This window comes from Triturus cristatus, chromosome 9, assembly GCF_964204655.1.
Source record: "Triturus cristatus chromosome 9, aTriCri1.1, whole genome shotgun sequence".
NCBI classification, from domain to species: domain Eukaryota; kingdom Metazoa; phylum Chordata; class Amphibia; order Caudata; family Salamandridae; genus Triturus; species Triturus cristatus.
Genome location: NC_140592.1, coordinates 1,131,674,691 through 1,131,698,788, shown reverse-complemented (window position 1 = coordinate 1,131,698,788; position 24,098 = coordinate 1,131,674,691). Strand labels below are relative to the sequence as shown.

Here is a 24,098-nt window from a genome sequence, read left to right as displayed (position 1 = left end):
CTGGCAGTTGTTGTCACGGTTGTCCACATTAAAGTGAAATGGACTGAATTGGCATTTTCCAGTGGTTTGCAAGAAAGAAAACCCTGGGCTAGACCAGTTCCTCTGTTGTGACAACCTTATTTCTGAGGTCTGATGCTTGCAAATGTCTCAAATTTGGCGTTTCCAATGACGTATACATTAACACGCGGGAGAGTTCACAGATTATACAAAACATCTAGGTGGTGAAGTGTAGATACTTCATTTTGCTGACAGTTATTCATTTGAAGTACATTATTAACAACAAGTTATGCCTTCATTCACTACCACCCATTTACTTTGCATTTTAGGAATCTGACGCAAAAGACTTTCATGAACTTTCTTTGTCTGAATGGAGACTTTGGCAGAATCGGCCCTTACCCACGCATCTCGTTGACCATTCGGACCGCTGCAATCATTTCATTGGTGTCATGGAGATGATAGAACTCCTGAGGCATGAAGAGGTAGGCCATGTTTACATATGCTCCCTCCAATCTCAAAGTATCACTTGTCCTTGCAACAATACTGCCCATGAGTCCATGAACCTTTATGTACTTCTACTATGCAATCTGGATCTGATTTATATTTGTCTAGAGAGTGGTGATAATGGATGCCTTTGTCTTAACACAACTGTAACCATAACAATGCAGCCATGTTTTCCTTGCTCATGTTAACTTTGCTGGACGAATGTGCTGGTCTATAGCGAATTAGTGTCTCTTTCGCATATTGGCTCTCAAGGTGAAAACTTGTACGTTATCTTGCTGGGCCTTGAAAGTTTACATTCTTTTATCAGCTGAAGGTTGTTGGATGAGCCAACAATTCTCTTTGAACTATCACCGCACAATCTGCTTAAGATGCATTTTGTTGTTATAGTCCTTGGAAAGAGCGGCAATCATTTAAGAGTTGGGAACCTTTCACGACCAGTAACCACTCCTATGCATAAGTACCGGAGGCTTTGTTTCACCACCTGGTCAAGCCTAGTTCCCTTCCTTGGGTGTTCATGTGTGAAGCTGGTATGATATTTGGAATGGAGTACATAGAGGTGCTGCATTCCCGCAGCACAGTGCGGTCAAGCAAGCTTCCCTTCAGCTTGAACTCCAGGCCATCAAGAAGATTCAGCAGGTCTAAATGGCTTTCCTCCCCTAAGGCTCCACAGTCCTGTTTTATGCTTTACTCGTTCAGACCCAGGCGTTGCAGTTTATTTCACTTCAAAAAGAGATGAGCTCTGCTTTGACGCTTCCTCTGTTACCCTGTTCTGCTTCTTCTTATTCTCTCTATAATTCCCTCTAATAATGAATTTTCACTCTTCTGTCTAGCCCGTGAAAAATTCTGTCCAATAATATCCATTACCCTTGTTTACTTTCCTTCTTTCACTTACCTTTTTCATATTGTAAACCCCACCTCCAATCATGTAAAAGCTCAACTATCATTCCTAGTCTTAAAACCATAAAATATATTTTATTGGTTCTTCACTTCTATTTATTTACTTTGCTATATTACTCCTTCCCTATATTTCTAAACATTTGTCATGGATCATTTTCAATCAATTGTCTTTTTATCTTCAACTTTGCATCTTCTCTCCTTATATAATTCAGATTGTGCGCTGTTCATTCGACTTAAAACTGCTCTGCTCTACTCCTACTCACTAACTGACAGTAAGATCTGTTCTCTTTTAATTCTTCTTGGTCTGTCTTCCTCTTTTGACACACTCTTCTCTCCTGCTGTTTGAGACATGCCTGTGGTTGTCTTATGACCTACTTTTCTGTGCAACTATTTGCCTCATCTTAATGCTATCATTTTCTCTCCTTTCAATTCTCAGTGGCGTAAATGTTACTTATAAGGAGTCGTATTACCAAAAAGTAACTTTTATGGTTAGTGTAGGCTCTTTCCCATCATTAGCAATCTTCTGCTGATTACTCGGCCTTCCCACCAACAAAGGTTTGTTTGTTGTTATGAAGGTAACCAATGGTGTTGCTTTTGAGTGCTGGTTAGGAAGAGGTGGCAATGTGGACTTGTGGATGATTGTGTGTGAAGCTCTGATTCAGCAGCTTTTGTAACAGTTCTCAGTCACATCCCCAAGTGGCAGTATGCTCCAACAATTATAATGAAAACGGTCTTATGGCTTAGGAGTGACAGTGCCATAAAGGTAACATTATCCTTCTCCAGTTATTTCACTTCTACCAATGTGTCCAGTATATTGGGTTTTGGTAAACACATAAGAAATCCGGAGCCTTTCGTTGACAGTTGCCATGCAGTGAAGATGCACTTACACCTATCAAACATCAATAGCTGACTATCATTGTAATCCATGTATATAAGTGCTTGAGAAAGAAATAGATTTTTTGAAAGAGTGGTGTAAAAAGATGTGTTGTACAACTCTGAATACTGCATTCAGCTAGAGACTAATCTCTGGTGCAAATAAGTGCACAATGCCTTTCAATGTGTAAGCCATGCTGTTGGGATGAGAATCAAATGAATCCTATTACAGGAATGGAAATTAATGTTTAAAGGTCGCCAGAGGCTTTCCCAGTCCTCCTGGTTTATTCAGTGATGATGTAGATGGCCTTGTAAAGGATACATTTTAAAAAGTGCAGCACCCAGCCCAAGAGGAGCCCATAGCCCTGCAACATTTTATGTATGCAAACATATTATAAATGCATGGCTATTTTCTGCCACAGTACGGGAAATTTCAAATGCTATGAAAAGGCAAATGATAGTGACATTTTCAGGTATTACAGCCTGCACGGCCTTTACTTCACTGCGGATCATTCCAGTCTACAGGATTAGATTAGGATTTGATACCCAGGTTTTCAGTTCTCGGAACGCTAGCAGGTTAGGCTCCTTCTGCAGATTTGGAGGAAGGGTGTTCCAAAGGTTAGCGGCGTTGAAAGAAAAGGAGCGCCCGCCCCACCTAGTTCTCCGTATTTTTTTCGGAATGGCCAGATGAGAGGAGCTAGAGCGGAGATTTCTAGGAGGATGGTAGGGGGTAATTAGAGACTGGATGATGACCGGGCCGTTCTTCCAGAAGGCCTTGTGAGCCAAGCACATGGCCTTGAATTGTTATCCTTGCCGTGATAGGGAGCCAATGCAGGCTCCTTAATGCTGGTTTCGCAGATTGCCTGCGAGGAATCTGAAGGAGCAGGCGAGTAGCACAGTTCTGAAACGTCTGGAGTTTGTGAATGGTAGATTGAGGAGCTCCCAAATAGAGGGCAATCCCATGATCCAGGCCAGAAAGAATAAGAGCTTGGACCATGATCCTTCTCGCCTGGAGGGGAAGGATCTTGCGCAACATCCTCATCAGACCGTAGCAAGTGGCTGAGAGCTTGGTGGCCTGATAGTTGAAGTTAAGAGAGCAATCAAGCCATATTCCAAGGCTCTTTATCTGGGCTTTAGGGACTGGGGCAAGGCCTAGGCAGTCCGGCCAGAGAAGGACAGGGTTGAAGGAGGGTGAGTTGCCGAGGAGCATGAGCTCGGTCTTATCCCCATTGAGCTTGAGGCATGAGAGTTCCATCCCCTCGGCCACTGCCTCTAGGCAAGGACCTAGGGTGCTAGATGACCTCTCGGGGTGGTTTAATGCCACCACGTGTCATCTGCATAGGTGATAATCTTTATGCCGAAAGGATGGACAATCTCCGCCAAGGGTCTCATGTAGATATTAAATAGTGTGGGGCTCAGGGAAGAACCCTGGGGGACCCCACAGCTAAGATGCAACCGGTTAGACACAACATCTCCTTAAAACACCTGGAAAAAACAATCACTAAGAAAGGCCTGGAACCAGGTCAATGCCGTGCCAGCCACTCCAAGATTCTTAAGTCGACAGGTCAAGATGTTATGATTGACAGTGTTGAATGCAGCACTTAAATTGAGGAGGATGATTGCTGCAGTATCTCCCTGGTCCAGTATCTTCCTCGCCTCCTCAGTTACTGCCAAAAGGACAGTCTCGGTCCCTAGTTGAGGGCGGAAGCCTGTTTGAGAGTGGTGGAGAATATTATTAGACTCCAGATACTCTACCAGCGTGATGTTTATATGTTTCTCAAGCAGCTTACTCAGCAAGGGTAGAAGAAAGATGGGACGATAGTTGGATTGGACTGGTCAAGGTTGGGTGTCTTTAGAAGAGCCTTCACCAGAGCACATTTCCAGGCAAGGGGGACCATGCCGGAAGAGATAGATGAGTTTATGATGTCCAAAATGACGGGGCGAATGTTGTTGGCAACTATATTAAGTGACTGGGAGGGGGGGGTGGGCAGGATCAGTAGGAGAGCCCGAGGTTACCTTGGTCATGATCAGGTCAAGTGAATCTGAGTCCAAGAGAAGGAATTGCCCTAATGAAAGCTGAGATTCAGGTTGCAGTCCTTTAGTATGGGAAACGCAAGGATCATTCTGAGAGGCTGGAAAGGGCATGTAAATCTTTTGAATTCTTTGATGGAAAAACTCCGCTAGGTTGTTACATCATGTCAGTGCCCCCTCTAGAATTGGTGGTTTCTGGGGCAAAGTGGAGAGAGTTTTATAAATTCGAAAGTGAGTTTGCGGCTAGGTTAATTTTCTCCGCATAAAAGGCAACTTGGGCAGCTTTAATTTCTGACTTCAATAACCTGATTCCCTCTCTATAGTCTGATTTCCTGTGTTCTGAGTAATTCTGCCACCACCTTCTCTCTAATCTTCTGCATGTTTGTTTTAATTCTCTTAGTTTAGGGGAGAACCAGGGAGCCGTATTTGGTCTACCTTTCTTGTGAGTGGGTCTCTTGGGAAGGACTGAGCCAAGAGTGGAAGGGAAGAGTAACAATGATCATACTCAGATATTCAATAGCACAGAAAGCACACGTGTGCATTTTTATGTTATACATTTGAAATAAAGGATTGCTCTGAACTCAACCTCAACATCGCATTTTGTTTGCCTTTAAAGCGCTCCGAAATGGCATATTGGCAGTGGCAACATTATACTGTCTTACTTTTCTCTTCAGAACACCTGAGCAAGACTTCAAAATACCAGGACACAAAGTGAACACTCTTCAAAATAGGACTCTACACACTTTAGAATGCCAAAATAAAACATAAACTAAGCTTAACAATCATATGCCAAGTAAAGGGGAATATTTATAACAATGTTCAACTACCTGTAGCATTACACTCCACTCCTTGACTATTGACAAATAATTAGCATAATTCATAGGTGTAAAACTTATAGCTCTAGGACGAAACAAGGATATAAAGTTAGGCATACATTGCATACAGCAACAAATAGATATCAAAATACAAATTATACTGTAAATAACACTTAAAATATAGTAAAGTTGTGCAAAATCAGGCAACCATCCAAATAACCAATCCCACCACCCCTTGTCCACATAGTGTTTAATTTCTCTAATTCATGAAATGCATTAAGATGCGAACGGATGGACGTGGAATGGTCAGACAAATTGAAACACAATGCTTCCAAATCTGCACAGCCATGGTTATGTTTTGAAAGCAAATAGTCCATAGCAGCCCTATTTTGTAAAGCAGCTTTTCTTGTTCCCTGGATTTCCAATAGCAATTCAGCTAAAGCAGTAGAAGTTTCATTTATATTTTTCACCATTAAACATGAATGCCTATTATGGACGCATCTAGACTAATATGTTCAGTTTTGCATAACAAGGTCATTTCAGAATCAGTCTTTAGACAATTGAAATGCATCTCTAGCATAGCGAGAATGTAAAGCTGAATGCAAAGGAATCATCATAGGTCCTAATAGTTACAGGATATATTGTTATCTGCAGTAGTACACATACGATCACTCTAACAGACACACTGTACGTTCCTCTCTACAGTTGTTAGTCATAGAACTGTCAAGCTTAAGCTGCTGGCACTTGCCTATTTTGGCTGGATCACAAGTAAGACTATTACACATTTCTGCAACAGAGATATTGTTTGTTATGATATGAGTCATATTTTTCCATAGATTTCCTGTTATCTCAGGGCAAAATCTACTACACTCTTATAGTGAGAGATGGGTTCTGACATTGTTCTCCTCCACCACCTCATCAACATTGGTAGTAGTAAAGAAGTGTAATAGAACATTAACAGGAGTAGGTATAGCAACTAAACAGGTGTACATAATATAAAAAGGTGCTCTTAATGTTCCGCATACAGAAATGGGATATGTTGAGCACATTTTGTAAGTCCACATGTTCTCCGGTTACTGTAATAATGTCACCCAATACTTGTCGTTAACACCCTCGGCTATGGGCATCCCTGGACCCTCCCTATCCCCACTGGACTCGCCCGAATATACTCCGATCATTACAATCAGGACATAAACACGCCATGCTGTGATCTTGGAGAACAGAGAACAAACAAGCATTCTCATTGTCGCAAATAACATTTGTCAGCAAGCACATGTTCCCATTTCTCCTCTCCAGGTCTCATTAAAACTAGGATTTTCTTTTTCCTGTAGCAATGATTTCAGCAGGTTCAGGAGGGTTATTGGGGGATTCAATCCCTATTTTGGCTCCTGGATTCTTATCAGTGGAGCCAATCCCCCCCTTCCCTCTTACAGTAGGAAGGGCTGAGGCAGTCCCCTTCTTAACAATTCCTCCATAAACTGATATGATGATAATCTAATCAACTCAATCTCTGGCTTGCACTAATAAATCAGTTTCTCCACTGTTCAACAGTATCACGTTTATCTCTTGTTGGTAATCAGTCTATTAACCCTCCCAGAATTTGGGTACCTTTTAAGGCAAGCCCAGATCCAGGGGTAATCAATCCAAAAGTCTCCGGGGGAATTTGAATTCCAACGCCGGTTTCAATTCAAGCTATATCTTTGGAGTTCAGGCTGTGCATCTGCAATGCATGTAAATCAAGACCTGCAGCCTCTGGAATGGCCTGATATGGAGCTAAGGCTCCGGGAGTAGTTTCCCAGGACAAGATAGTGTTTAGTGGCCATGTGAATCTGTAAAGCTTGTGCCAACATTCGCATTAACTGAGATTTTGCATTTGTCAAAAGCTGTTGTTCAAAATTAACAATGCGTGATTCAAGTTATCTCTCCGGCCTCTATACAATGTGTTGCCATATATTATACGTTGACTCTGAGATAATGCGGTAAAATATAGATGTGATGACGACTTATTAGTGCAGTCTAACATATGAATTACATGTACTCTAGCTTTGTTACATCCTACAAGTCCTAGTGGCCGCATGACCAATGGTCAATACACAAAATAAGGAGTCTACTGTGCATGCTGCTCAATAATACTGCGATTATTGTCTATATCTGTAACAAATACCTTGTTGCTTCAGATTCCACCTTAAAATCCTATATGCCATGTCCAGAATGTGTATTTGTTGGAGTTCATGTTTAAAAATCAATAAAAAATACACTTTAAAAAATGTTTTTAAAAAGTTATCTTTCCGACCTCTGTCACCCACGCACTCATAACCAGCAGACTGGACTACGGAAACTCCCTCTACGCCGGGATCAACAAATCTCTGCTCCGCAAACTCCAGACCATACAGAACACTGCAGCCAGACTCGTCCTCGGCATCCTTCGACACTAACACATCACCCAGCACCTGCGTAACCTCCACTGGCTCCCCGTCTAGAAAGGAGTAACCTTCAAGATACTCAACCACGCATACAAATGCCTCCACAACACCGGACCCCGATATCTTAACAACAGAATCTCCTTCCATGTACCCAAGAGGATCCTCCGATCCGCACACCTCGCCAAATCCCCTTGCATCCGCAGAGCAAGAACCCGGGAAAGAACCTTCTCCGACATCGCGGCCAAGACCTGGAATTTGCCTTTGAAATGAGAAGCATTGTCACTTTGAATCTGCAATGTAATACCATATTACAAAATAAGTAGATTCAGTGTTTTCAAAGTATTCTGCTGAGTATTCTGCTGAGTCGCTCGTTTACATGGCGAGGCTATCAAGTAGCCAGAGTAAGTATCCACCACCGTACATGCATAATGACAACCCCAACTAATTGGCATTGGCCCAATGTAGTCGATCTGCCCTGGCAGCTTTCCCCTGCCTAGCTGACCTCTCTCCACCTGTGGGACTGGTCTGTTTAATGTATGCTGATAAATGGGACATAGCATAATTGCAGTTTTGATGAAATCTAGGGTAATGTGCTTCCCTCTATTCTCTGCCCACCTGTTTGTGGCTTTCCACATTTTTGGTGTGCCCGCTTAGCCATTCCTGCCAAATCAGATTCCTGTGTCTCCACCTCAGCCTTCAAAATGTTGGCTTTTTCATCTGCAAAGGAATTACACCAACGTTCTAATGAGTCTGTTCGGCAGTGGGCATCTACGTGATATACAGTGAGCGTGCTTTGTGGTAACATTCACAAGATGTCTTGCCATAAGTCCTTACCCCACACCTCTTTTGAATGTATCATCCAGTTATGGGCATGCCATGTGGAAAGCAAGGTAGCTAACCCATTAGCAGTAGACCATGAGTCTGTGTAAATAAAACACTTTCCAGGTAATTCTTGTTTCAAGGCCTAATACACAGCATACAGTTCTGCAAACTGGCTACTCTTTCCCTGTCCGGAAATAGTTAACAATTTCTTGGTCACAGGATTGTACAACACCGTTTTTCAATTACTCTTAGCCCCCACATACCTGGCTGAGCCATCAGTAAACTATACACGTCTCTGGTCTTCTGAAAACAATGCTGCAAGCAGCTCATCCCACTTCGCAGGGGACTCCTGTATCTCAGGCACATCCTGCAACAAATCTGTATCTTCCACTGGGGCCTGGGTCACCTGCTCATGCAACACTGCAGTACTTTTGCGGCCTACTTGGGCCCTGTAATGTATGTACCACTAGATTATGCTGGCTTCCTGCACATGCCCTATTCTTGTAGTCTTGGGGGAACTCATCACCTATTGCATTATAGGAATCGCAGGTCTCAAAATCACATTGTGCCCCAGGATCGACTTCTAAGTATTCACCAGGTCCCAATAACGTGCAAGCAACTGCTTTTCAAATGGAGTGTACCGCTCTCCAGCATCTTGTAACTTCTTTGCCCAAAATCCTAAAGGTACCCTCTTCTTTCCTTGCTTCTGCCACAAACTCCAAGTGGCATACGGCCCCTGAACTGTCACATTCAGCTCAACATCCCACTTTCGTACTGGCCACAAATCCAAGGCACGCTGTATAGCCTCTTTTGCTGATTCAAATGCGTTCTGTTGCTGCTCTCTCCACTCAAACTCCTGTCTCTTTCGCGTAACCTTGTACAAAGGGGCTGAAATCTGACTCAAGTGAGAGATATGATGTCTCCAAAAACCAAACAAACCAATGAACATCTGAGCTTCCTTTCTATTTTGTGGCACTGCAAATTCCTTAATCCCTTGTCTCGCTTGTGGCACCACCTCTCTGTGTCCCTGATGTCATTGGTTACCCAAAGATATCACATTTTGAGAGGGTCCCCTGTTCCTTTGCGGAATAGATCTCTGACCCTTTACTCTGCAAGTGTTCCACAGTTATATCCAGTTGGATCTGCAATATATTTAATGGCAAAGCTGCACCCCGGGAATGACGGATACCTCATCCAAGTGCTACACCACCAACCGCTGACAGATGGTAGGACTATGCAAATACCCTTGAGGCAGTCTTTAAAATGTAAATTGCCTACCAATCCAGGAGAAAGCAAATTGTTCTTGGTAGCTATCTGTATAGAGGGAAAAAGCATTGACAATGTCAATAGTCGCCTACAACGGCCCAGTGTGTTTCTGTATTTTCTCAATTAAGGTAATTGTATCTGGGACAGCCCCAGTCTGAGGAGGAGTATGCTTGTTCAATTACTCCGGTATTGGAACTTTCATAGATTCACATGCTTGAATCATTCCCCGTGATCATGATGGGAGTCCCCGGTACTTAAAATAATAGTAGTAGTAGTAGTAGTAGACTTAAATAGTCATAATACACTAATAGGTATAGACGAAAGAAGGCCTTGGCCTCTTAGTTTAATAACCTATCCTAGTCCTTATAAAGAAAAGGACCACATTTTTGCCTCAACCAATCAGCACTAATCACCCTCTAGAAAACTCCTGAAGGAAGCTCAGACCCTCAGATTTTCTACTGCACGTTGTGCTAGGGAGTCTCCTCTGAGCTTTGCTTAGCTTTCACATCAAGGATAAAGAATTTTTGACTTTTTCTGCAGGAAAGTACAATTTTATTATCTTCTTAGCATCATCTTCCTACTTTTGTGGGTCTTCAGTATATCTGGACTATGTCTGACAAGGCTAAGAAGGCTTTCTTCAGAGAATGTGCCACTTGCCTGAAGAAAAGACTATATGTGGATGATCCCCACAAAAATTGCATTTACTTCCTATATCCATCTCATAAGGCGTTGGAATGCAAGATTTGTCGTACATTTTCTAATAAGACCCTCAGAGACAGGGAAGGATGCCTTCTCATCCTGCTTCAGAAATTGAAAACTAGATCAGAACCTGTGTCAGACTCTGAGAGGGACCAGTCTACATCTACAAACAAAAGCTTCTTAAACCAGCATTGGCATAGCCAATAGGTCTCGCCTTTGGGACCTTTTAAGTGTTTAGTTATCCAGCACAATAACATTGGTGCAACAACATCAAGTGTTGCATGGCTAAACACTCTTGCACTTCTGTTAGCGTTAAAAGGTAGTGTGTTGTCTAAATTATAACTCCGACTGCAATACAACGTTACTCCGAATAATGATGATGATAACACTACATTGTGGTGTGTAGGGGCGCACTCTACACCGAAAGAGAGGGGATTGGAAGGAACATACTGACATGGGGAGGAGAGGGATGTCAGTTATGGCACTGGGAGCTCAGTCTCGACTGCCATGCGGACAGCTACATGGGCTTGGAGGTCTTGGCTCGCGCACCTTTCAAGGGTTCAGCCGTGAATATGTAATTTTAAAAAACAGAAGAAGTTAATAAGCGTGATTAAAGAGCGCCAGTCTAGGGTCTGAGAAGACGCATTAAGTGTGTGAAGATTTTTCAATCCCTCCCATATGAAACCTGCCATGAACACAGGCCGGGGACGCCAGCTTTCACTGGGCCGACTGATTACAGGGGGCTGCGGAGCTGGCCTATCGAGGATCTATGACAAAGAGAGGCCCGGAGCACCCCGAGTACAGAACATGGCGGTTTACAGCGGGGCCTGCAGACCCGAAGATTAATGAAAGAAACCGTGAAATGCCGATTTCAGACCATGAAGAAGCCAGGGTCGTGGGGGTATGTGGGAAGGGTAGCGGGTATGTGGGAGGGGTAGGGGGTGGAAACCACAAGCGCTCTTGAATTTATTAGCAGTTGTTCGGAGAAATCTCTGCTTAAGTCGCAGAGACCGTGTGTCAAGTAGAGTGCTCAAAGCGAAAGAGGGTGAAATCTGTGGGTAGCACCCGGCTCTGGTCAACCGGAGGGTAGGCAGCGAGGCTCGCCTGACAGGCTGCTCTCATCCTTCAAATTAACAAAAATAACTTTACAGTGCGCCTGTGAGCTCTACCGTCCTGCCACTCCGTGTGAATCCAGTGGGACCACCCTCTATCAGGGAACTCGGGGGTAAGTGTGCATGCGTTCCGTACTCTTAACTTGTATGCCATGATGTTAAAGAGCTGCGTTTCCGTTGACTTGGGAAAATACTGGTCTGTGCGTGTGAGCATCCTCTCCACACTGACGCACACATTCCCTACACGCACCGCACATACGAAAGTGGACCTAACTGTTTGCACGTGAAAGCATAACCACCCCGCTTGCGAAGGAGGCTTCCAGAAACCCTGGATATAAATGCAGTTGTGAAGATGTGCCGGGTTGTTTATCATTTAAACAGTGACGCGGCCGTGAAAGTGAAAGAAAAAAAGCATAGAGGGCAGGAAAGGGAGGGCAAAAGTCTAAGGTCAACAAGTCCGGGAGTTGTGTGCGCACGCTAAAAGAAAATAAAAAAAAGATGCGGGAGCTGCTGGTGTGCGCGCGCGGTTGCGAGCAGCAGCATATGTTTCCAATTATCGCGCCCGCGTCTGGGCACGATAATTGGAAACATATGCTGCTGCTGCGCGTAACCGCAAGCATTAAGCCGTGTGCATGAACATAGGGGACAAAAAGAGCCTTTGGCCAATTGGGTGCTGTCTTTGTTAAAAAGACGCACGCAAAGGCCAATAGCCTGGGACAAAACCAAAAGCACACGTACGAGTGTGTGCGAGCGTGAGGTTAGCTTTCTGAAAGCACTTACATAAAGTCGAGCAGCGCATGCGCGCTGCGCTAGGCAGGACCTAAAAAGGGTAAGAGAGTCATCACAGTGTGATAAAGTGCCTGCTAAAAAGTGAGCCAAGAAGTCCTCCCATGAATCTTCCTCTGAGTGCAAAGGTTCTCTCTGCGTAACTTGAACTGACTTTCAAAAAACCTACTTCTTACATTTTGTCAGGAAGTTCTCAGAAAAGTACTTAAGCGCCGTCGACCACAAGAGGATGCATTTCTGGTTGTTTGGCTAGCTCATTGTCGACGACGACCCTGACATCGCGGACACGAGGTCCAGTTTAATCGACCATCTCCTTAATATCTCACAAGGAGATTGACATACCACCGACGAAGCACTCATCGTTGACAAAGCACTAGTCGTCGATGCTGATGCAGACTACATTGTCGAAGAAAGGTCAACGACACAGCAAGGGTCGGCGAGGTCATCACCGTCGACGAGTGCACCACAGTCGACGGACACATTGTCGTCGATGAAGTTAAAGTCACCTGCCTCGACGAAGTCTCTCCCGTAGACGACCCCGCAGATGTCGACGAAGTCCCCGCTGTCAACGAAATCATCGTTGTCGACGACATCACCTATGGCAAGTAAAGTTAAGACTGTGGGAGTGGAGATGCAATCGTCGACGCATCCGTCAACCCATCTGTCGACGAAAGTTATATCTATGAAACTGACTAAAAACAATAGGTTGCCTTTTTCTTGAGGTGCACTCGCTGGTCGGATTTGTTGCCACACACAAGTCATGCAGATTCGAGGCATTCAGCTCCCCAAACTTTGGCCTGACGCGTTTCGGGCTAACCACGCCCTTCCTCATAGGCACTGAAACAAAAAATGGCTCGTTTAAAACCAGCACGTCATCCTTTTTATTCATTCAATCATAGGACAGTTCCTCTCAGGTGAGTAAAAAGCACATTGCATCATGGGGCTGGTAGTTTTCATGATAATACCCATGTGGGTTACTTGCCATTATGTCCATGTTTAAAAAAGGATTTTCCCGGGAAACCAAGAGTGTCTCACACTGCAGCTTGTAGGCTCCGTCCTGCTCAAAGCATCTCGCTGCTCCAATACGCAGCGGCCGAACCGCAAGGATATTGCGGCGGTGCTCACTCGTGGCCTGGGCAGGACCACATTACATAAAACAATACTATGAAACTGACTACGCCAAAGAATAATCTGGCATCAGAAATTACGCCTGAGCACACCTCACCCAGCAAAATTACTCCTCTCTTACCCACTCCCCTTTTAGTGGAGGAAGATTCTGAAGAAGACGATGAAGGTGAAGGTCCCTTTGGGGTTGCATTTAGCCCTTCAGAATTGCACGTCAAGTGCCAACCAGACGATGATGAGGATGATGATGACCAACAATACTATGGTCAAGCCTATTTTACCCAGCCTGAACAACATCATCAGTACCATTATGAAATGGGCACAATGCCATCTGCATTACCGACTGATTTGCAGTTTATGCTACAGGACTACAGACAGCGCTTCCCACCTTCAGACCCATCTAATATACCTCCTCCTCCTCAGGTGACATCGCCAGTGAGAGTTAGGGCTCCTACGGTCCTTTCAGTGCCGAATACTCCACAATCTATTCCTCTCCAGTAACCAGTATCTTCTTATGAGGAAGGGGAACTTCATGATACAACTTCTGAATGGGATGACTACAGGATGTTTTCACCAGCCTCACCCATTCCTCCTCCGGTAGATTCCCCACCTGAGGATATTGGGGGATTTCACAATCTGTTGGAGCGTGCTGCGAAAAGGTTTGCCATACCAGTGCCTTCCAAACAGGCGGACTGCTTCCTATATTAACTTTAAGGAACCATTTCGTAAGTCAGTTAGGGCTATTCCCATAATTGATTATATTTGGGAGGAAGGTGTTAGAATTATTAAGAACCCAGCATATGTGCCAGCTGTGATTCAACGTCTAGATAAAAAGTATAAAATTGACTGAGGACGCCTCAGTGTGCCTCACAGGAAACCCAAAACCGGACTCATTAGTGATAAAGGCCGCTCAACACCGCTCGAAAAATCGTACGATACCCCTTTCTGCGCCTCCGAACAGAGAGGGCAGCGTTTAGATTCTATTGGGAAAAGATTCTCATCAATGACGGCTCTCTTTGCCAATTTTAGGGCGCTATGATTGCAAATGTGGTTGGACATTGCTTCTTATATTGATCAATTGCCAGAAGATGTTAAAGAGGAAGCAAAAAAGATATTGCATGAAGGAGAAAGAACACCAAACGAGATTATAGATTCAGCAATGGATGTTGCTGTAACAGGATTCAGACAACTAGCTGGTTCAGCTGTGTTACGAAGACAGGGCTAGCTTAAAGCCACCTCCTTTTGTCCTGAGGTTCAAAACAAAATATTGGACCTTACATTCGAAGGAGAGGTTCTTTTTGGCAGCCATGTAGGGGAAGCCCTTAAAATCATCAAGTCAGACACAGACACTGCCAAGTCTTTGGTGACGCTGCATTTCCCAAAAACTCTCCTTAGGGGATCAAAGGGTAGAGGTCAATCTTCTTATAGAGGAGGATACAAGCAATACCGTTACCCAGCGTATTGTTCCACGTAACAGTCATTCAGACCTCAGTTTCAAAAAAGACAACCGCCTCCGACATCCTATGTCAGCGCAAATAGAGGAAAGACGTCAAGGGCTGGCAAGGATGCTAGCCGCCGTCCATGATACATCTCTGGCTCCAGCTCTCAGTTCACCAAACCAATTGTTTCAATCTCAGCCTACCCGCCTGGGAGGCTACATTTCATATTTCCTCCATCAATGGCAAGCTATTACTACAGACCAGTGGGTCCTACGTCTAGTTCAATGTGGAAACACTCTGGAATTTACCAAATAAAACACCTACAATCCCCTCACAAGCCTCACACCACAAACCTCTCCGGGCTCTTCAGCAAGAGGTAAAAAATATGCTAAAAAAGGGGTCAATAGAGAAAGTATCATTCTCAAGCATGGGCACAGGTTTCTTCTTGATCAAAAAAAAGTTAAGGCAGTGGAGACCAATTTTTGACCTTCAAAATATCAATCTGTATCTGAAGAAGCAAACCTTCAGAATGATAACATTGCAAGGGGTACTGAAGCTCCTGAACAAATATGATTTCATGACATTAGACCTACAAGACACCTATTTCCATGTGCCTATTCACCCAAAATACAGAAAATACCTGAGATTTGTGGTAGCCGGATGCCACTACCAGTTCAGAGTGCTCCCATTTGGCATCGTTTGCGCCCAGAATTTTTACAAAGTGCCTTGCTCTGATTGCAGCATTTCTCAGACAGCGGAAACATTAAGTCTTCCCGTATCTGTACGACTGGCTTATTAAAGCCCTGTCTGAGCGAGAAGCGAGAGCGTCCATGAAGACCTGCGCAGATCTTTTCAAAAGCTTGGGTCTGACTATAAACCAGCAAAGATCCAATCAGAATCAGTCACAAAAGATTTTCGCCCTAGGAGCGCTACTGGACACGGTCTACTTAAAAGCATACCAGCAGAGGAACGTCAGCAGCGATTTCTTGTTCTGGCAAATTCCATCTAAAGAAAAGTCACTTTCGGTCAGACTTTTCATATCCCATTTAGGGATGATGTTGTCATGCATACCACTGAATCCGTTTTGTTTTCTCAGGATGCGCCCTTTTTAGGAGGAGCTGGACAGACAGTGGGTACAGTCAGTAGGCTCATTCGACAACATCGTCAGAGTAACTCCATGTATGGTGAAGGCCCTAGAGTGGTGGTTAGACACAGACCGTTTGTCAGTAGGGATGTCCTTGCATCGAAATAGCCGCACCAATCACAATAGATGCGTCCTTAGAGGGATGGGGAGCTTACCTACAAGAGCTCCAAGTAAGCGAAAAATGGCATCAAGCTCGAAATCAATCTCATATAAATTTGTTAGTCGAAAGCTGTGCATCTATCTCCCCAGGCATTTCTGCCCAGGATACAGAACTCATCAGTGCTAGTCCGAACGGACAATACCACAATGATGTACTATGTAAATAAGCAAGGGGGCACAAAATCTAGCCTTCTCTGTAAGAAAGCCCAAAAGTTGTGGAAATGAGCTATAGACCACGGAATCTGCCTCCGAGCAGAATATGTTATAGGACGGCCCTGACGAGAGTATTCATGCGCTGTGGCACCCCGAACTCGGACTGGTTTGCACACAAACAGCAAATGCTGGTACTGTACAAGCTGTCATCCCCAACAGGGGTCACGGGGGAATACCTTTTCAATTGCATGGTCCGGCATCTTTGCTTACGCTTTTCCTCCCATTCTTCTTCTTCCTAGAGTCCTGAGAAAGATGAAAATCGAGCCATGCAAACTGATCCCCATCGCTCCGGCATGGCCACGTCAACACTGGTACACGGAACTGCTTTGCCTATCGCAAGTCCCACACTTCAAACTTCGGACAGTACCAACAAGACGTACCGCCTCAAGTGGAAGCGTTTCTGCACCTGGTGTCATCGGGAGAGTTTACATCCAGTGTCTTCCACTCCCGAATAGATCCTTCCTTACCTTCTGCTTCTCGCAAAATCAGGTTTGGCACATAGTTCAATTAAAGTTCACTTAGCAGCCATTTCTCGGTACAGAAGACCATTGTCTTCTTGTCCTCTGTGATCTTCTAGAGTAATTAAAGAGTTTCTCAAAGGGCTCTTTCGAGTGTTTCCATCAGTTAGACCTCCACTGCCAGCCTGGCAACTGAACACGGTTCTTTCACAGTTAATGAAAACCCCCTTTGAACCAATTCACCCTGTGGAAATCAAATTCCTATCGTGGAAGTTGGCTTTGCTACTTGCTTTGACCTCAGCTATAAAGGTCAATGAAATACAAGCTTTTGTAATAAAGGAACCTTTCTTGCAATTCAGATTAGATGGAGTTCTGCTCTGAACAAATCCAAAGTTCATTCCCAAGGTGCTGTCTGATTTCCACCTTAATGAACCAGTGGTTCTAAAAACTTTCTTTCCGAATCCTATGACATCGGCGGAGAGAGCTTAGCATTCATTGGACGTCAAATGTTGCCTAAAGTTTTATTTAGATGGAACAAAATCTTTCCGTAAGACCTCTCAACTATTTGTGGCATACAGTGCACCAAGGAAAGGTTTCCCACTCTCCAAACAGAGAATTTCTAGGTGGATTGCAGGTGCAATAAAATTCTGTCATCAAAAGGCTGGAAGACCTCCGTCGGCTAGAGTCTGAGCCCATTCAACGAGGTCAGTTGCAACATCTACAGCTTTATTTGCAGGAGTATCACTTCCGGAAATTTGCCGAGCAGCAACGTGGAAGAATAGACACCTTTTCACCCGACACTTCTGTTTGGACTCAGCAGTTCTCAATGATACAGCAATGGGTCAGGCAGTACTTCGGCTTCTGTTCCATTAAGGTGAGCCACCCCTGTCTACCCTCCTACCTATATTCAACTGTATCACTTTTCCATATGGTAATTTGGTTATTGTCTTGAATGCTTATGGAAGTTTTTTCCTTGACTGTTAGCATTATGGTTATGTCTTGTACACTGTTTGATGATTGCTTGCAGGTTACAGGGTTTAGATTCCTGTTAAGCGTCAAAACTATGGTAAATGTGCTACCAAACTGCATGCTACTCTGTTTCAAGCATGTGAATCTATGAAAGTTCTAATACTGGAGTAAGAAATAAGTTACTTACCTGTAACTGTAGTTCTCCAGTAATGGAGGCTTTCATAGATTCACATGCGAACCACCTTCCTCCCCAGGGGGAAGCTCACCATAGATGTCTCAACAGGTTGTATATAGCACTTGTGCTCGAAAATCTGAGGTTCTAAACTTCCTTCAGGAGTGTTCTAGAGGGTGATTAGTGCTGATTGGGTGTGGCAAAAATGTGGTCCTTTTCTTTATAACGACTAGGATAGCTTATTAAACGAAGAGGCCCAGGCCTTCTTTAGTCTATACTATTAGTGTATTATGACTATTTAAGTCTACTACCACTACGATTGTAAGTACCAGGGACTCCCATCATGACGACGGGGAATGATTCAAGCATGTGAATTAGCCGATCCTCACTTAAAAGGTTTCTAGGTTTTTCCCCCGCGGTGTTTAAATGGTGGGCGTTGCCGGTTGCTTTTCCCCTTTGATTAGCGCTCTAGTGGTGATTGCAGTTTCATTGGGGGTTCCAGGTGTTCACGCTCGTGCGCTAATTGCATGGTGCACTTCAACCGTCGTTTTGGAGCGTTCGGACGCATCTTGCATCCGCACTTCAAAGTTCTTCAGTATTTCAGTCAGGGAATTACTAGGTATCATATCTCCGCCTGACTCCTTCTGCAGTAATTCTTGAAGCAGTAATTAGCTGTTCTTCACCCGTAAATCGAGTTAGTCTACGGATCTCCTTGGCAGACTTGTGAGTGATTTTTTGAGTGAGATATTCCTCCCGACGAGTTCAGTATTTAGCGCGATTCAATTATTTAGTCACAGACCTTTCGAGAGCATTGTTTTCAGTCGAGCTCTTGACCAAAAGCACATCTTTAAATTTTGAGTCTTCGTGGGACAGAAATATAAGGTGCCGCCTTGCAGAGTCAGTTCATTAATTTGCAGCACCAGTATTTGATTCGTTTTTCCTTTTCTACAAGCGCTATACCTTGTTGAACTATTTGCATGCCTAAACGCCTTGAACTTGTATCCATTATAGTGCAATAGTTTCTTAAAACGTTTCTTGTGCAATAAGACTCAACGTCTTAAAACTAGAAACAAAAGACTATAATCTGTCAGAAAATTATAATCTTCAAGTTACGACAGCGTATGTAACTATATATATATATATATATATATATATATATATATATATATATATATATTCTCACTGAAAAAACCATAGGTTTCAGGGGTGTTATAGTTAGCTGGACTTTTCACTTGTACAAAACCATTGAAATTCCCCTGTTATAGTTAGTTCAGCTAACTATAACTCGCGTGCCCGCAATGCACTGCTGATGACGTCACATATTACATCACTCATGACCTGGTCAGTGACATCACTCATGACATCACTGATGACATCTCAAATGACATCACTGATGACATCATCCAGTGAATGTGTGTTTTTCTGAAAATTAAATATGTTTTATATATGTATATCTCAAGGTCGATGGAAGAATAAATGGGTATATAAGTGTCTAAATGGATGATTTGTTTTTGAAAAATTGATTGTGTAACTGACTGATTAAGTGTATCATAGTGAATACATGGCTTAGTGAGTAATGTTTAAATATGTAAATATCTGTATCAGTCTCTCACTTTGTGTATAAGTGGCTGCATGGGTTGGTGAGTAGCTACATGGGTGTCTATATAGGTTATTAGTTGGTTTTTTGAGTATCAGTCTGAGTGTCTGCATGGTTCGGGGGGGGGTATTACGTAGTGCATAGGTGCATGAATGAGTGACTCACTCTTTGTATGTGTTGAAGACAGCATGTGTGCAGGACTGTATGGGTGGATGAGTGTGTGTATGGGTGTGTTAGTGAGTGAATGACTGTCTCAATAGTCTCTTTATGAGTAACTACATATGTTTTAAACTAGTATATGTGACTATTGGTGTATATAAGTGAGAGTGAGAGATTGAAAGAGTTCCTGTATGAATAAGTATGTGTTTCTATAAGTGATTGTTTAAAAGACTAAGTATGTGTAAGTTTCCGTAGAAGTAAGTGTGGTGGTGTGTGTATAACTGTATATGCAAATAAATGTATGTTTGATTCTTTATTAGCATGAGTGACTGTGTGTGAGTAACTCTATGGATGAGTGGCATTGTGTAACAGGATGTCTAGGTGTATGAGTACATATGATGAGTGAATACATGTATGAGTGACTGTATAGGACTGTTGGTGAATGAGTGGATGTGTATGTGGATCTTAGAATTACTGAAGAGGTTGTTGTAACTGGTATTGGTATGTCGATTGTTTTGAAAAGTTTAGTCTCTATTTTTGAATGTGTGTATCAAAAGTTATATTAGGGTGAGAGGAGGTCTGCCACTCTTATCACAAGGATGATGTCATCAGTGATGTCATGAGTGATGTCACTGACCATGTCATGAGTGATGTAATATGTGACGTCATCAGCAGTGCAGTGCGGGCGCGCGAGTTATAGTTAGCTGAACTAACTATAACGGGGGAATTTCAATGGTTTTGTACAAGTGAAAAGTCCAGCTAACTATAACACCCCTGAAACCTATGGTTTTTTGTGTGAATTTCAAAGGTTTTTTAAATGCTAATTTCTAACTATGCCTACAGAGATAGGACATGTGAAGAAAGAAGAAAAAATGCACAGAAAGAAAAAAAAGAAGTGCAGAAAGAAGCAACAGAAGTCCTCAAAGACGAAGAAAAGTGCAGGAAGAAGGATAACGTGCAGAAAGAACAAAAAGAAGAGCAGAAAGAAGCCTTGTTGCAAAATCATCCTGTACCCTCAACTTTTTCAGACGGATACTGGTGGTAACTGAGTCTGACTAACCAGTCCTAGAGCCAGTGCTATGTTAAAAGACACTTAGAATACAGTGAAAACACCTACATACACTAGGGAACTTTATGCGTTGGGGTCCCCCTGTGATTAGCATGACCTCCTCTGTAAGCCCCTAGTATATAATAGGGCAGGGGGATTAAAACTACCTCTTAAAACAGGCCACTGGGTGTTTTTGCACACGTTAACTCAGGCCCCGTCCCCTCCCTTCACCACTGTGTAAACACGCCCTGTGTCCGTTTTTAGTTGGGAGATTAAGTTCATTTGAATCCTGAGAGTCCCTAGGGTCCAACTAGCCCACTAGGTACCTCCAGTAAGTGCTACAGAGCTGCGTTGCAGAGAGGTGTAAAAAGTGGCACGGCCTGGACCACCTCTCTGCAATGCACCTCAGTGGCGCTTACTGGAAGCACTTGGTGGGCTAGTTAGCCCCCAGGGGCCCTCAGTATTGAAGGAAAATTATATCCCCAATTTAAAACGTGCCATAGTGCGTGTTTGCACACGTCACCTCAGGCCCCGTCCCCTCCCTTAACCACTGTGTAAACGCGCCCTGTGGCTGTTCTAAGTTGAGAGATTAAGTCCCCTTGAATCCTAAGGGTCCCTAGGGTCAAACTAGACCACTAGGTACCTCCAGTAAGCGCCACAGAGCTGCGTTGCAGAGAGGTGTAAAAAGGGGCTTGGCCTCAGAACACCTGTCTGCAGCGCAGCTCCCTGGTGCATACTGGAGATGCCTGTTGGGCTAGTTGGCCCTCAGGGACCCTCAGTATTGAAGAGGAATTAATTCCCCAACTTACAACTCGCCATGGGGCGCGTTTGCAGAGTGCTGCAAGGAGGGGGCGTGGCCTCCGGCACGATGCCAGTCTTTTATTTATTTTAATTTTTTAAGAAGGGGGGCTGTGTGGTTCCCTTTCTTATTCTAATTTAATGGCCCTGATGACCCCATCCCCCAGGGCCTGTCTCCTAATTATATTTTTTTGACCCCAATCCCCAGGGCCGGCCACTGTTTTTTATTATTTTAAAAAAATATATATTTATAGACACACCTAGGACATGCTGGACAAACCGTATGTACCTATCACCATGACGATTTGCGTGATATTCATTAAAAGGCGACTATGCATACAATGAATCCACGTGGAATGTATTTACACCACTAGTGAAGCTCTGATATGTCTGATGCCCTACCGTGCCTAATCCCGGTAGACACCCTTGTCGTTTATTTATACAAACATGGGTAGCTATTGACGGGCACATTTAATACACATGCACACCAAGCCATTCAAAGTGGATTCGACAAAAATTCGACCAAAACTATGCAAGAAACCCCCCTCACGGTTAATAAAACACACATCCATTGCCGGATGTGTAATACTTTTTATTTTACTCTCTGGAAAGGGGACGAACATCACTTGAGAGTCACAGCGCGCTCCTGGCAGAGCCCAATGCTGTGTTACACCCACCATTGCCTGCTGAGTGCCACACACCTCTGTGTTGTATTCCACTAGCTAGTGCATATGCTATGACACTCTCTAGCCCATGTGCACTGTAACACCACCCCGTGAATATGTCATGCCACACTTGTCTTCGCACGGGTTATATTGCCCCATCTAACGTGCCTTCCTCGATGCCTATGTTATAAAGCACAGCGCTATGCCATACTTATTACAATCTGGGATCCATATCTTTGTCACAGTGCATATGCAACGTTACACTCCCCAGCACATATTTTATATTACAACTTTAGAGACTAGTTAGGTTACACAACACTGCCCTGTGCATATTACACTCCAAAGCGCATATCGCATAGCACGCGCTAGTGCCTGTGCTATCTCGCGCTCTCCAATGAATCTGTCATTGCGCACAATGTATTGCATATTATATTTCACGCCCGGTTCATCTTATATCACACTTTTTGGTGCATAGTTTATACCATACACTATATCTAGTTTTCATTTTCAATCGTGCTCTCAGGACTATGTTCTATATAACACTGTGTTCACCTACCCTTTTCACGGGCATTACATTTTGCGATAGGGGGTGGAGGGTCAGGGGGTGTTTCTGCCAAGTGAGCCCGGACTCACAGTCACAAACGTCCTCTTCTTCCTGAATAAAAGTGAGATTATGCTGCATACTTGTTCATATTTTAAGTAGTTCGCACAGACACACGTTTTAAATACAATAAAGTTCCTAGTACCCGCCTTCTCTGAACAGTTAGCTTGCTGCCCCATCCCCCTGCTCCCTATCCTCTGTTGTGTGAATCCATGGACTAGCCTCCTCCCTCCTGCCATGCATGGTCTGATGTGCTGCCAATGCCCTCAATTTAGTATGATGTACCAGTCCACTCCTCCTGCCCTCCATTGCCCAATTCTATGCCCCATCATTGACCTCCTGCTTAAACTCTGTGCTTAGCTTGCTGCCCCTATTCTCCTTCCCCCTGTCCTCCGATGTCTTTGTGTATGCCCCTGCTCCATCCTTTTTGCCCACCATGTTCCATGGACCTGCCACTCCTATCTACTCTGAGTGTTCTGTTGAGCTGCCACTCCCCTCCCACCTGCCTAGCATTGTCAGATGACTGTAACCTGTCCCTGCCACCTCCACCCTGCCTGTCCACATGCCATGCCCCTATCCTCTTCCTCCTGTCCTACATGGTCCATTGTACTGCCACACCCTTCTGCCCTCCCTGGTCTGTTGTGCTGCAACTGCTCCTCCTGCCTGCCCCGTGCGGTCTGTTGTGAGGCCCCTTCCCCTGAACTTTCTTGTCTGTGCACAGGTCCTGACCCTCCCTTCTATCCTCCATCGTCCTTTGTGCATGCCCCTGCACCCTCCTTCTTGCCCATCATAGCCATTGTGCTACCACTAACCCTCCCACTTGCCATGTATGGTCTTCTGTGCTGCCATGGCCCCTCCCACCTTCCCTGTGTGGTCAGTTAGCTGCCCCTGAACCCCTCCCACCTTCCCTCCATGGTCTGTGTGTATGCCATCACAGTCTCACTGTTGCTCTTCATGGTTTGTCTTGCTTCTAGTGCCCATCCTGCCTGACCTCCATGGCTATCTTGCTGCTCCTGCCCTGCCCCTTGCCCCCAGCCCTCTGTTTACATGTGCAAACCCCTACTCCCTCCCTCCTGGCTTGTCTGTTCCATTATAATGCCCCTGATCCATCCCTCCTGCCCTTTATGGTCTGTTATGCTGCAGCTTTCTCTCCTGTCTGTCCATTATGGTCCTGCCTCTTGCCCCTCTGTTCTCTGTTGTCCATGTGCATGGTCCTGTCCCCTCCCTCTTGCTTTCTATGGATTGTTGTGCTGCACTCCCGTCCCGCATGCCCTGTGTGGTGTATTGTGCTGCTGCAAACCCTGATGCCTGCCCTGCAGGGTCAGT

General features: G+C 44.3%; 1 protein-coding gene across 2 annotated transcripts in view; it reads left to right on the top strand.

Annotated features, from left to right (window-relative positions):
* The window catches only part of FANCM (FA complementation group M), a 797,274-nt gene that overhangs the window by 557,832 nt on the left and 215,344 nt on the right, over window positions 1-24,098 (top strand). For both annotated transcript variants that reach the window (XM_085627037.1, XM_085627038.1), the window contains one exon: window positions 327-479. In XM_085627037.1, the coding sequence (XP_085483163.1) occupies window positions 327-479 (153 nt within the window). The remainder of the gene's footprint in view (window positions 1-326; window positions 480-24,098) is intronic.